Genomic DNA, 14,272 nt, shown 5'->3' on the forward strand with positions numbered 1-14,272 from the left:
AAACAAACAGCTACTACAGACAGAGTTTATGCTGCCAGACGCTGCAGAATCACCGCAACGTTTATTCAGGCTGGAAGAGGCTCCCAAGACCACGGACACCAAACTGGGGCTGGTCTCCATCACAGCAGCCACCCGTCAGCCCCAGGTGCCCCCCCAGCCGCCTGTCGCAGGCTGCCCCGCCAGGCCCGGGGCCCCCCGGCCCCCCTCAGCCGGGCCCGGCGCAAGGGCGGGGCGCGAGCGCCTCCGAGAGCCGCCCCCGGCCCCGCGCGGCCCGAGCCAGGGGGGACGGGCCGTGCGCATGCTCAGCAGCGCACGAGGGCGGAAGCGGCGCCCTGTGCGCCTGCGCAACAGGGGATTCCGCCAGGCGCCGCCGTACTTCAACATGGCGACCTAGGCCGGCCGCGCCAGCGTCACCGCGGGTGGGCGAGCGAGGCCGCCGCCGTCGCCGTCATGTCCCGGCACAGGAACGTCCGAGGATATAACTACGACGAAGGTAGCGGTTATGGCGAGCAGGCGCGGGTGGCAGAGCTGCGGAGCCCTCCGCAGCTGCCGGTCCCTCCGCGCTCCTCGGCCCGTGCCCCTGCCATCGGCCGGCCGGTGGCCGCGGCCTGGAGGGTGTGGCGGGGCTCGCACGGCGGTAGGGGAGGGCCCGGGGGGGCTGTCAGGAGCGGTGGGAGGGGAAAAGCCGCCCCCTCACCTCCCCTCGGCGGGGGTTGGACGGGGCTCCGGGCGAGGCCTCTCCCCGCCCCGTTCCCGGCCCGTTTCCCGCCCGAAACGGAGGCGGGGAGGGTCGGGCGCACGTGGCCGCTCTGCCGTCCAGGACCTCCTCCTGCTGCCGGGGGCTCCCGGGAGCTTCCACAGGCAGAGAACGTGGCCCTGGTACGGGGTCCAAGCCACAGCTGCGTTGCATTGAGCTGCCTAATTGACTCCGCGGCACTGACTTGAAAAAAGCCTCAGTATGGTTGAATCCATCCATCTTTAGTCTTGAAAAACTTAAAAAATTCTATTCACGGCCAAACTCTAGCAAAGTGCTGCTGATGTTAATAAATGAGAGTTAACAGCTGTTACTTGAGGAAGAAATTTAATTCTTAACGATGGTGTTGTGCATTTAGGGATTAATCTCTTTTTCAGGCACTTGTCTCATTTTACTTATGCTTCTTGAGTGAATGAAGGAATTCTTCCATAACAACTTGGCTTGTACCTGCAGTACTGCTGCTTTCTTTGTGCCCTGGCTCCATTAACTTACACAAATTGTAAATCAGAGTAATTTTTTTTCCCTGAAAGTCTTTATTTTTGTTGGCTTGGGTTTTGGAGAAATGGACGCACTTCATTTGTACCAATATTTAAAGAGCCCTTTTGTGAGAGAGCAGCAATTTTGTTGCTTTGCCTTGTCGGATTATTAAAAAAATGCAAGAAATGCTTCAGCCTGCCTCTGGTCTTCTGTTGAGTGAACAGACTACACGGTTTTTTGTATTATAGTAATACACATTGGGTTTTGCACTCTGATATTGGAATTTCTTGGAAGTTGTAATTTCATGTGACCTGTGCTGGCTGGGAGTTCCCACCTTGAAGTTTCTGCTAGTGTAAATTTGCCTAATATAGGCAAAATCCTGCAATACACTGGGAATTTTACTGCTTGATTTTTTCATCCTCTAGAACCATTTTTCATCACAGATTGATTAAAATGTTGATTTCAGCTGAGTCGCTGGCTTTTGAGAAGTTGAGTGTGCAATCCATAGTTAATTTCAGTGTTGATACACTCATCAGACTCTTGTTATGAGTTTACTGAAATACTCAGTAATTTGCTGTAGCTATTAAGTTCCTTTTGGTATTGGAAACATGATTGTGAGGTTACGTGTCGGGTCTTTACCCTTGTACCACAAGTTTCTTCTGTAGTCACACAGACTCTTTTATGGCCCAAATGAAATAGACTTTGTGTCTTGTTCTCTATTAAATGCAGTATGTTTTTTTTATGCTGTATGTGGTTCTGTAATGCCTAAGTATGAGTTGTATTTCTAAGCTAAATATTTAGCTTAGTATTTTTTGGTTTCCTTTCATAGAAAGACTTCTGAGGCCTTAGATCTTCGGGTCTTTATTTGACCATGTTCCATTTTTTCCCCTCTCCTTTCTGAGATATAGTGATCACAACCAAATGTGATATTCCGTCTGCAAATATCTTGACAGTATAGCTGGAATGCTTCTACCGAGTAGCTTCTACTCTGTTCTTTGTAATTTATGTAATTTTTAAATACTAATTTTTATGGTCAGTGCATGCTGCGGTCTGTCTTTTACAGCAATAAAGAATAGATGTTACTTGTGAAACTGCCAAATGCAGTAGTGTCTTTAATAATTGTTTGTTACTTTTTTCATTTATTTCATTATTACTTAGTGAAAATTACACTATTTTTTTTAAATTGGCATAATACCAGGATTTGTTTTAGGAGAGAAAAGTGAATAACTTTGTATTTCTTGGTGCCTTTTTTTTTCCTGAGGAAAGAATATTTTATCTTTAAGTAACTGTTTAATATGCTTGCTTTTTACCTGAAACAGTTTTGCATATTCAGAGGGAATTGTGAAATTATTTTTTTGCCTTGCTGAACTTCATTTGAAAGGTGGATGGGTATGAGCATAAAATAGAGTAGAAAGGTGACAAATGCATAGGAGTGGAGTAGAAATGCTGATCCTGAGTCGTTGGAGTAGAAATTGTAATTGAACTGCCTGTCTGGGGTGAAGACTGAGAGGTCAAGCAAAAATATCAAGAGAAATGCCATGGGTAAAGATTTGTGGAATGTAGAAAGTTAGATTTAGTCTGTGAGGGCCAAGGAGCTGCTGAAGGAGGAGGTGTGAAGTATGGAAGCTCTTGGAAATTTTCAGCCTAATGAAAAGACTATTGAATGTAAAATTGTATTATTGTAAGAAAATTATGTTATTGGCACTTGGAAGGTTATTTTTCACCTCGTTAAATAAACAGAACCTCACTGGAATACAGGAAATGCATTATTTCATAAAACCTTGTGCAAAATGTATGCTTTGAATTAGAATATTATTTAGAAATTGTACAGATTAATCTTGCTGTTTTTGCTTTATAGACTTTGAAGATGATGATGTGTATGGCCAATCAGTAGAAGATGATTATTGCATTTCTCCTTCAACAGGTTAGTTCAAATAATTATCAAGTATTGTTCATTGATGCCTGTTCTGATATTTATTTCTGAATGAAAACAAGTTTTAAAAGCTAGTGACACTTTTGAAAAGTGCCTAGTGGCCATAATCCTGCTGCAGTCAGTTATGCAGTGTTAGGCATTGGACATTTGAAAGTCTCATTAGACAACTGGCCACATCTTAAATCCTAGATGGTTGGAATGTACTTGTTAATGTGAAAATCTACTCTGTGGGAGTGTGTTGATATTCTTGAAACATTTGGTGTCTTTTCCTCTAGTTAGTAGGATCTGCCTGGGCTTAACAGTTGTTATTGTGCACCTGGTAGTTGATGTCTTCTATACACCTTTGAGTACGTGTGGGACAGGGAATCTCCTTGTGGGTTGCAGTGCTGTTCCTCTCATGCAAGATCATGTGCAGCTAATCAGCCTTCCAGCATTTGCAGTGTTGCAAAGTAGCTTTAAAAACAGCAATGGCTGTGTGCTCAGGTAAGGCGTAATTAGAGTGGCTCAGCCCAGCTGAATTCAGCCTGGCTATAGAACCATCAAGTTGTGTTCTCCAGTCAAGCCTCTGGCAAGATTATCAGTTTAGGGTTTCCCCAGATTTGGTGGCAGTGTTTCTAGAGCTGAATAGACCTTGGAAATAGTACAGCTGGGGTTGACATGAAGCTGCAGGTAACTGGTTTGGATCTAATCCACTGTGACTGTGACGTAGTGTGTGACCTCTGGCCACAGGAACTTGAGATAATAAAGTCTTTAAAACTCTGGTCCTCTCCCATGCTGTTGATTTCAGTGATGAAGATGTGCAATGTGTACCTTTGCTCAAGTATAGAATGATAAATGGCAGAATCATTTCCTGATTGTGCACAGTAATTTTCCTAAAAACTCTTTGTGTGGAAGCTTCAATTATAAAATAATCTGATGTAGATTGTATAACAGTCTTAATAGTTGCTTCACTTATGGCAATTGAATATGAAGTGGTGTGTATGCGTCTGGGAGGCAGCTGCTAGGAGTTGCTACTTCTGGATGTACACCTGCTTTCCATATGGATTTCAGAGCTGGGGAGAATATTACATGGCTTAAAGCAATTTGTTTACATTATGCTTTGCACTTTTCTGAGAGAGGATAATGACTAGGGCTCTTGTTCAGCAAGGAGTTTTAGCTGTATATGGCTTAATGTTGCTAAATCAGAGTGAAACCAGCACTTTTTTAAAGTTTTGTGTGAATAGGTGTTTTTACTCATAGGCTGTATTTCTAATGAAATTCCAAGAAAGAAAGGATGTGTTCAACTCCATTAAATTCTTATCAGTAATATAACAGTCACATATTATAGTCACATACTTTAATAGCCATGCTCATTTCATGGCTTCAACTTTTTAAAATTCAAACTGAAAGTGGTTGAAAATTCAAATTCAAAAATGGTGTAAGGTTTTGAAGACATTAGGCCATAGATTTGTATAGAAAGTACTGTTTCTCAAACCTGGAGTATAATCTTTTTTGTAATGCTGAACTTTGCAGAAATACTGCATTCCAGTCATACAAGGATATTGCCCATCCTGCAGTTTCACTGTGATGGCAACCTGTTTATATTCTAGCATGAGCTGTTGTATGCTCTGTGCAGTCCTCAGTTAGTAGTTATTACACAGTAGTGTCTCACCACCCCCTTGAAACCACTGCAACAGTCCAACATCCTAACTTATTTTACCTTTAGTTATGTTTTGCTTTTAAAGGAGGAAAAATATTGACTTCTTTTTAATACTTTGTTTTTTACCTAATGCAGCAGCTCAGTTTATTTACTCCAGACGAGACAAGCCAACCACGTCTGCTGAGCCATTAGAAGAAGAATATGGCTATGAAGGTACTGATGCTGCTGCTGCTGACTGTTTTACACCCACTCATCAGTTGACTGAAGTTGACAGAGGTAATTATAGAAAACAACTATCAGAATAATCTCTTACATGAATTAAAGATTTACTAGAATAGTCTTAAATTAATGTTTCTTACTTGACTGACATTGCTCACAATTTTGGAATCTTGTTATAACACAATGCCTTCAGGGAGCTACCTTCAGTGGTCATTCTTCAAGTTCATAACTACCTTTTGTGTACTACGTGTAACTTGGTTGTATACCCTGAAATGTGTTCTTAGTTTCTTACTAGAAATAATGAGATTTTATGTGAAGTGGAGACATTAGAACAGCTGTACTGACAGCTCAAGTCTTGACTTTTGAATATTATAAACCGAGTATTAGTATTAGAATGATTTCTTTTTGCTTTGCATTCCAAATTATAGCAATTAGCAGTATTTAAGGGGTTTTCAAAGTCTTTCATTTCCTTGAAAGAGTAGCCAATATTCTGTACAATCTTTTCTTACCCTTACCTTTTGAGTTTGTAAGACTTTTGTTTCCATTCAGTCTTGCAGCCATGAGTTCCATGTTACAAGCTGAGTTCTGAACTGAGTGGTTGGGGGAAAATACTTGCTTTTGTTTCTTAAACTTGCTGCCTAATTGCCTAATTACTTGCTTTGTAAAAAAGATTCACAAGTCTCTTTCATAAGTATTAATGGTTTAACAGTTTTTAATGTTTTGGAAATAATCAGGGTTATTTTTTAAATGTTGAAAAGATCAGACTAAAGTGTGTTGAAATTTGGTACTTAAAGTTGCAGAAAATTCAGAACAGTGAATTAGAAAGAATCTGGATTCCATGTCAAGTAAATTGGTATAAGTTAAGCTAATGCTTAGAGATATGGTTAAATATGATATGTTGGGGAATAATATACATGTTTTTACAGCATGAAATAAAGCCATGGAGGGCAATTTGAAAGGATGAGACAGTATAATGGTACATGTGATCTAGACAATGCAGTCCTCTGGCTTTGCAGAATGCTTTTGACAGACTCAACCAGTTAAGACCTGGTATAGAGGCAGGAGGGGAAGTAACATTTTGGACTAAAAAAAGAGGGAGAAGAATCCTTGAAATATCCACTTCTACTGTGAAAATAGCAGTGGTCTCACAAGACCTATTATGTTTCATACAGTATGTAGTGTTGACCATTAATACAAAATTATTGATGTAGCCAGGGGGGCTGCAAAGAGTTTCACAAGGTTGTTCTTGTTGGGTATTAGACAGTAAAATGGCAACCAGCACATTGTGCAGGGCTCTACCCACATTTGTTTTGCAGGGCAAATGTCTGGGGAAGATTCACTTGCTATTTGAATTACAGGTAAAGGGTGATAATATAAGTAACCTCATTGAGGTAGGAATTCTGTAGTGTTGAATTCCCAAACTTCTTTAAACATCTTCCAGGAAGAGTTCAAATAAAAATATGTAGCTGTCTTCCTGTTCTTCAGTTCCTGTTTTCTAAAATCTGAACTGGCAGAAACCAGGATTTCAGGAAGATTTTCTTCTGCTCTTTAGTGTTTGTATGGCTTCCAGTGAGTGGCAACCTGGTGAATTTTCAGTCTCTTGTTGTGCAGCAAGAATCTTAGTAAAGGCTTATAGTAGTTGCAGGAATATACTCCAAGGAAAATTGATTTTATCAGCCAAAAAATATACTGCGGTGTCAGAAAAGGTAAAAATTACAGGAAGTTTGAAACCTGTTGTGTAGATCCAGGTTTTCAGTTGTTAAGGCCTGAGGACCCTGAAAATGCTGTTTTACTTTGGGTGTTAATTGTAGCATCTGTAAACACTTAAAATGTGCTGTTCAGTGGGATTCTATGTTGACTTACTCTGTTGCTTTGGATAATTTTAAGGTGATTATTTGTATTTCTTCCCTGCAGTGAAGATAGTTATTTTACAACATCAACATATTTCAGTACTGAGTCTTCCTAGATTAATAAATAGTCAGTAATATATTATTTATTACAATACCTGAAGTAGGTCAAATATTCTGCAGGGTGTGGGAACGAAGTCTATCAGGGCAGTAAATGAGATTGAAATTAATTTCTAACGGTTTTAACCCTTGTTGTAATATTTTTCTCTTCTGTTTGCTAAGCAGAGGTGTGGTGCTAATGGTCAGGTCATTGAAGACATATTTTTGGGTAGCTTATAACAGTAATGTGTTTCTTTCAGCCCATCTTAATTCATGCCTTGATCAAATGAGAGAAGTTTTGGCAGAGTCCATACCAGAACAAACAATGGTGCAAGCAGTACTGGATGCTAAATTTGATGTACAAAAGGCTTTGGATCTTGTGCTTTCACAAGGCAGTAAGCAAAATGTGAAGACCAAGAATAAGGATGCTGTGATTTTAGCAAAGACTACAAAAGGTATACTTGTATTTAATTGCTTACATTCAAGGTGATTCATTTCTATGTACAGTTTAATTTTGGCTTTACAAACTGTGAAGACACTTATCATTGCAATAGTCATTTCTTGGAAAATGAAAGAAGACTGACTTACTATATGTGTATTCTAAAACGTTTCAAGGAAAGAGCTTGTCTTGAGCTAGAAGTCAAAATAACACCTCAGTGTCAGTTTAAATTCAAGCTGGGACCATCTGCAGTTCATGATAGATTTCTCATTTATAATACATGACTTAACTGAATTAATGCATGTCCTTAAATTTGGAAAGCATCTTTAAATTTTTAGTCCTTCTGTTATTTATTTGGTAAACTGACATCTCCCATCCCTAGTATCTCTCTTTTTGGGTAGTGTCTATACAGTAGCTTTTTTTATTCTGATTTGTACTTAAATATTTGTAGTCTTTACTGGCATTCTCTGCTGATTCTTAAAGTTCTTTATGTGTTTCAGTAGATACCTGTGATTTACATATAGAACGTTCGTTACCTTTGGATGACACTTAGTAATTAAATGCCTTTTCATGTTTCTTGATTTTTTTTTTTGTTGCTGCTGTCAACTTTTAAAAAATGGGATATTTCATTGTGGCTGGACTTCCATCTGAAAATTATTGGCTCTTGTAAGGTAAGGAGACTTACATTGTTGTCCAGAAATGTGTGTTGATACAGACAGTTTAGCTTGTGCAATAGACAGTTTTGCTGACAACACCAACAGACCTGGGTTTGGAAACTTGACAGCCAAAAGTGATTCAGCTCTTTATTCTTTAACTACAAATTTTGAAAAATCCAATATACCTTCATGTGAAAGGAAAGGATTGAAATCCTCTTCACCTGTTCTATCATCTGCGTTCAGTGATGATTTGTGTAAAGGATCATTTTATACACCTGTGAATAAACAAGCAGAGAAGCAACTACCAGAAAGTGCTAATGCAGTAAGTTTGGTTCCTGACAGTCACGATGTTTACTTTAGGATAGGAAATAACCCATTGAAATGCAAGGAAACACAGGACTTGAAATCCTTGCTGATGCAGAATGTGATTTGTGATTCTTTGAGTCCTGAACACAGCATTCCTCTTTTTTCCTCAAAAACTTCTGATTGTAATAGTAATGCAAGTTTTTATAGTCCTCCATGTTTAGGAAGTGCTTTAGGAAACTTGGCTCTTGATAATGAAGTCAGTCATACTATAAATAAAAAAAATGAACTTCTTGAAAATTTTTCTTCACTTGCACAAAGTAGAAAGCAAGAAAGCCTCTCTTCAGACATGGCTGCTTTGCCAGTGTTAAGATCTGGAAGTACATCATTGGCTGACTTGCTTCAGGAGCACCAAGAAAGCAGTGCTAGCCACTGTTATTCATTGGCTGATCTTTACACCCAGTCAACAGCAAGTCTCTCTGATAGGAAATTGGGAACCTCATCATTATCACAACTAGTAAGTCAACCCCAAATTTCAGGTGGGATGCCAGAGCTAACAGGATCTTTGTCTTCTCTAGCCCTTTCTGAAGTTTGTCCAGTAAAGGAAGTTGAGAATTTATCACTCTCGGATTTAATAGCAGAGACTATTGAAATAGATAAAACTCAGCAAAGGACGGATTTGCCCACGCACAATGTAATTGAATCGAGGCCCTCCCAAGGAGCCAACATTGATTTAAGTGTCCTTGTAAAAAATGCAGGTGTATCTACAGAGAAAAGTGTGGTAGGACAGTCAAATATCTTAAGTCCTGAAACGAAACTTGTAAAAGAAAAACAAGGAAAATGTTCTGGTTTTGCCAAAGCAAACAGAAAACCCAAGAAAGGGCATGGTGGTCTTAAGAGGCAGGATTTGTCCCTTTCATGGATAAAGGCGCTACGTGCAAGACCTTCAGCTTTTGCTTTAACCTTGTGCCTCCGTTATCCTCCCAAAGGGTATAAGCGGCACACAGTTGGGATGCACAAAACTTTCCTATACAGTAGACAAGTACAAGATGTAAAACCCAAGGAAACTGGTCCTACAATAGCCATAACACCATTTGACTTCAAAACAGCATCTCCTGATGATATTGTGAAAGCTAACCAAAGAAAAGCTTTTACAAGACAGTAATGAGAGAAAAATAAAAGGCATCAGTGTTGATATTGAGTTGTATTTAAAGAATCAATATAGGACCTATTTATGATCCAGAGTTGATTTTTTTATTATTTTTTTAATTGACATATTACAATTCTTGCTGATAGGTAGAAATTTGTATGTGAACTTTTAAAGTCCTGCACTGAATATCCTAATTTTTGCATAATTTTCACTGACAGTTTAACATTTTTAACTTTTGGAAAGTCTTGAACTCGACTATACAGATGCATGTACAGAATTCTGTAAACACCATTAGTCTTCTTGAAATACCACTTTAGGTGTTGAAGATACAGTTCATTGGGAAGAAAGGTGAATTATTATTTTGTAAAGTAATTTTCTTTTGCTATATGGTGTATAGTTTGGGGAGCAGGAACCTCAGTTTATATTACAACTGTTTTATTAAATGTTCTTAAGGTTAGATTTTCTGATAAAGGTATGTTATTAAATTGCCAGTCTTGTAATGGATGTTTCCAGTCAATGTCATTATTTTATCTTTATACTGATTACACTATTACAACGGAAATGCCTTTAGTTTTTAAAAGCCTCAAGGACCTCAGGTTTTGACAGTTCTGGTTGTGGTAGTACATGTGTAGTTTTTGATAGGACCAAATTTGTAGGGGAGCAAGCAATTAAATTGTTGTTGTGCCCCGTGACTCCAGTTAGCTATTAAAATGTGATAATCCAGCATTTTAAACCAGCAGTTTTATAGGTATGTACATGCTGCATGTATTTCATAAGAAGTTTCCCTAGGATTCTATTGTTTATTCTCAGGCCTTTCAGAGAAATGCTGAAGTTTCTGTACTTTCAACTGTAGCATGAGAGTCTTTGCTCAATGGAAAAAAAAATAAGGCAAAGCCTAAGTGCTGTTTGTGTCTGCCTCTTTTTTGATGAAAACTTCCTTCAGAAATGGAAATGCATTCTCTTCTGCTCTTAGTACACATTGCTGTTACTTTGAATCTTTATCCAGATCAGAACATTCTGGGCTTACTATGGTGCCCTGTTATTCAAATTAGTAGCTACATGTATGTTTTAACTTTCCTTTTGGTACACACTGTGACCTCTAATATATTTCCAGTGTCATTGACAGTATTTTAGATTCAGAACAGCAATAAGTTCAGTAAGTGATACTGCTGCAACTCAAAAAATGTGTGTTCATAAACTTATGCTAAACTTGGCAGCTAGAATGAAACAGTAGATACGACTTTCATCTAGTTTTAACCCAATTTTTTTGAGCATGTTAGGTAAAAAAAAAAAGACAAAACCTTTAGGTTTATTCCTCACTTCAGATTGCACTACGATTTTGTTTCTAAATAAAATAAAACATGTTCCAGTTCTCTCAGGTACAAATTTAATGGTCTGTATATTTTGCTTGTTTGTCTAGTTGATTCATCTGTCACTTAGGACTAAGAGCAGTGTGATCTTTGACCTTGTGAATGAAATTAATGTTTCTTACCCTAATTAATAAAGTTTTATATAATGACAGTGCTGCAGTGTTTATGTTGCAATTGATGTGTTAATCTATCCTAACCTATTTGAAATTCCTTTAAAAGATTAAATAATACAATCCAGTGTATATGCTATGATCTGATAAGTTCATTAGCAGGAGCACAATTGATTTCCTGAGAAGACTTTCTATAGAATCTGGTGGATACTGACTGTACTCCTGATTGTTTTATTCGTTAGTCATAATAGCAAATTCTACTGTGTCAAAAATATGAAGTGCTTTTCAGTGATCTCTTTCTCTGCAGTTAATCCAAACTTTAACTTCCCCCTGCTTAAGAATCCAAGTCTGTTTTTCCTACTGACCAAAGGGTCCTGTTAGCAGAGTTTGTAATTACAGCTCACTTTTCCCAAAATTGTGTGTATTTTTCTAGTAGAGAAATTCTAATTTTTCAACATAAAATATGAGTGCAAAGCTTGGCATCGTCATGCCTGTTATATTTGTAGGTGATTTTGCTTTCCTCTGTTCAAATACTGCAGAAGATTTCATTAATGTCAGTAGAGATTTCTAATACATGTGGATCCTTTAAAATTGAACAGCTTTGCTTTCCCTTCTAAATATTTTTTTATTTTCTCTAACTTCTCTTTGGTTCTGGTCTGTTTTCTCATTCCCCTGGCTGCCCTTATTTGCATAAAACTCCTTAGCATTTGTTTTAATTTTAGAACATGAACTGGACATAAAACTAAATATAGGTTCTGTGGATACCATTGGAACAAGTGGTAGGGGGCAAAAGAACATCATCATTGTATGTTTATCATGGATCTTACTGTGGGATTGTTACCTTAGTAAACAACTTTGGATCTTGTTAGGCAGCTAGATTTTCATATATAATTACTTTTTCATTGGCATTTGACTCTGGTGTTAGTGGTCATGAAGAAGCAGTATATGCTGTTCAGTGTGTAAACAGCAGGGGAGGGATTTTTCCTCAGTTTGCAATCCTGAATCCTGACGTGAGCCTTGAATTAATACGGACCTGCAGGCTAAACATTGGAGAAGGTAACTAAGTGGTGGATTAACCTGAATTCCAGTTCATTTTCAGCAGAGATTTATTTTCATGCCTAAACAATTTTATAGTTTTGTTTTTCTAAACAAAAAGTATTGTGTCACTATATTTGCTTTTTAAATTAAACAGGTATTTTAATAATTTCCTTAATTATTCCCTTATTTACTGAGAATGAGGTATATGGTATCAAGGACAAGTTTAATTGTGTTGGAATACTGCATGATATGGTATGGGGCATTTTTGTGTAACCACTGTTTGGCCTTTGTACTGAAGGGTTTGTGCCTAATGAATGTTAGAATTCTAGTAAACTAAATCTGCTGTTTTGTGCTTGACATGGTGAGCTTATTTTCTTAATTTATGTATGTAATTCCCCCCGCCTCATTTTGCAGTTACTGTCTATCTTTGGCTAATATGGGTTAATTGTGTTAATTGTTTTGGAATTCACATATTAACATTGCAAAATACTTGTCTGTGTTTGCATATAAACAGAAAAAGATAATACTAAACCGCATAGATGTACTACTGCTGTGTACTCCTAAGGCATTTAGTACATCAAATCTATTTTGTGCATAACTTTAAATGGCTGCTGACTATTTTTAATACAAAATTGACTTCTGGATGTTGCTTTATGTATGTAAATAAAATGCATATTATTAAAGGACTGAGTTAATTACCATTTCTTGTTAACTTACCTGATAGAAATAGAGTTGAATGTTCTGTAATGTTTATGTCTGTTGTGGAAACAGACTCCAGTTCTTGTCCAGGTTTGCATGGGCATTCTTTGCACAGAAGATTCCTTTGGAGAAACTAAGGCAAAATCTATTTGGACAGTTCTCAAGATCTTAAGTTTCACGTGCAGCAAACTGCTTGAATTTCTAGAACTGTTGAACAATAGTATTTCAAAATGTTATTTCTAAGACACTAATTGGTGCAGGGGCGTAGTCTTTGCAGTCTTGTGTTTTGCCCTGTTTCCTTACTGTGCCATTCAAAAACATTTTTCTGTAATCAGCAGTTTCTGAAAATCTGCACTTAGGCAAACTAGTACTGCAAAAATGACTGTCTGGACAAGATTTGTATGAATATTGGATATGGCTTGTGTTTTTATGAAGCATATGTACTTTATTACAGGGCCATTATACAAGGGCAGTAGTTCATATATGAGCTAGGGTTGTACAGGCACTCAGTCACATATTTTTCAAATCTAAAGTACCCAACTTCTCGCATTTTAAAAATGTTTTTGTATTAGGTTTGATTATGGATCAGTATTTCGAGCAAATATTTCATCCCATTGTAATTCATGTAGTAAACTTCCTAAAGTGCTGAAAAGGGATGAATTGAATTTTTATGGTTATCTTACTTTTTTAAAATTTCATTTTGTTGAAATGTAGACAGCTGATGAACTTAGATTTTATGTTCAATTTACTGCATCCAGACTTCTAATTAGATGATAGAAAAGACATTAGTCCAAGTCACCTATCTGCACTGGAGAACAATGTGAGGAAACAAAAAGCCAATGGTGATTTTTTATTTATTTAATCACACTCTTGTCTTCCCAAATTGCTATTTCAATGCAGTTCAATGAGAATGGGTATCTGTTTTAGTATTGCTGTATTATGCAGCAGTTGCTCCTTTGTGTGGTCTGTTCAAGTACGCCATATTACCAAAAAGTAAAAGCTAATTGCAGTTTGTGATTTTAGGTAATTCTTAAGATGAACCATCTTATGAAGCTGCTCATCAGCTTCTAGTGTCATCATGGAAGGGTTCTTTATCTGGTTTGTGGATTCGTTACATTGCATGCTTAAAAATGGCCCATTGGAAATAATTGTCCATGACTTCTGAAGTATGTCAGTAGTTTGTTGCTCAAATAATTAATTAGTATGCTTAGTGTTGGTAGGATTCCTTTAGAAAATAACCCATTGCCCTAAGTTTCTGGTACTAATAAGACCAGAAGATGACTATAACCTGTAAAATGGTTGTAGTCTGTAGCGATTAAAGTGATATTTGAAAGAGAATCTTTGCACCATTTTTGAAGAATTAGACTTATGAAAACATAATGAAAATTATTTTACTCTTTTTATAATGACGTTATGGAGATTTTAGAGAAGAGTTGCTCATAAAGTATTTACTCATTATCAGTGAGGTCCCAGCTGACTGGAAGCTGGTGAGCTTTGTCCTGATTTTCAGGATGGGCATTAAGGAAGACCCCAGAAACT

General features: G+C 37.8%; 1 protein-coding gene across 2 annotated transcripts in view; it reads left to right on the forward strand.

The window, feature by feature from the left end:
• Window positions 1-337: 337 nt before the first annotated feature.
• Window positions 338-14,272, forward strand: part of HBS1L (HBS1 like translational GTPase) — a 59,114-nt gene continuing 45,179 nt past the window's right edge. The window contains exons 1-5 of one of the 2 annotated variants that reach the window (XM_030944407.1): window positions 338-493; window positions 3,090-3,155; window positions 4,939-5,079; window positions 7,229-7,423; window positions 8,084-12,720. In XM_030944407.1, the coding sequence (XP_030800267.1) occupies window positions 451-493; window positions 3,090-3,155; window positions 4,939-5,079; window positions 7,229-7,423; window positions 8,084-9,531 (1,893 nt within the window). In that variant the 5' untranslated portion in view covers window positions 338-450 and the 3' untranslated portion in view covers window positions 9,532-12,720. Of the gene's footprint in view, window positions 494-3,089; window positions 3,156-4,938; window positions 5,080-7,228; window positions 7,424-8,083; window positions 12,721-14,272 lie in introns of those variants that run through there. The other variant, XM_030944406.1, reaches the window with a different exon arrangement.

The sequence above is a fragment of the Camarhynchus parvulus genome, chromosome 3 (assembly GCF_901933205.1).
Source record: "Camarhynchus parvulus chromosome 3, STF_HiC, whole genome shotgun sequence".
In the NCBI taxonomy this organism is placed as follows: Eukaryota; Metazoa; Chordata; class Aves; order Passeriformes; family Thraupidae; genus Camarhynchus; species Camarhynchus parvulus.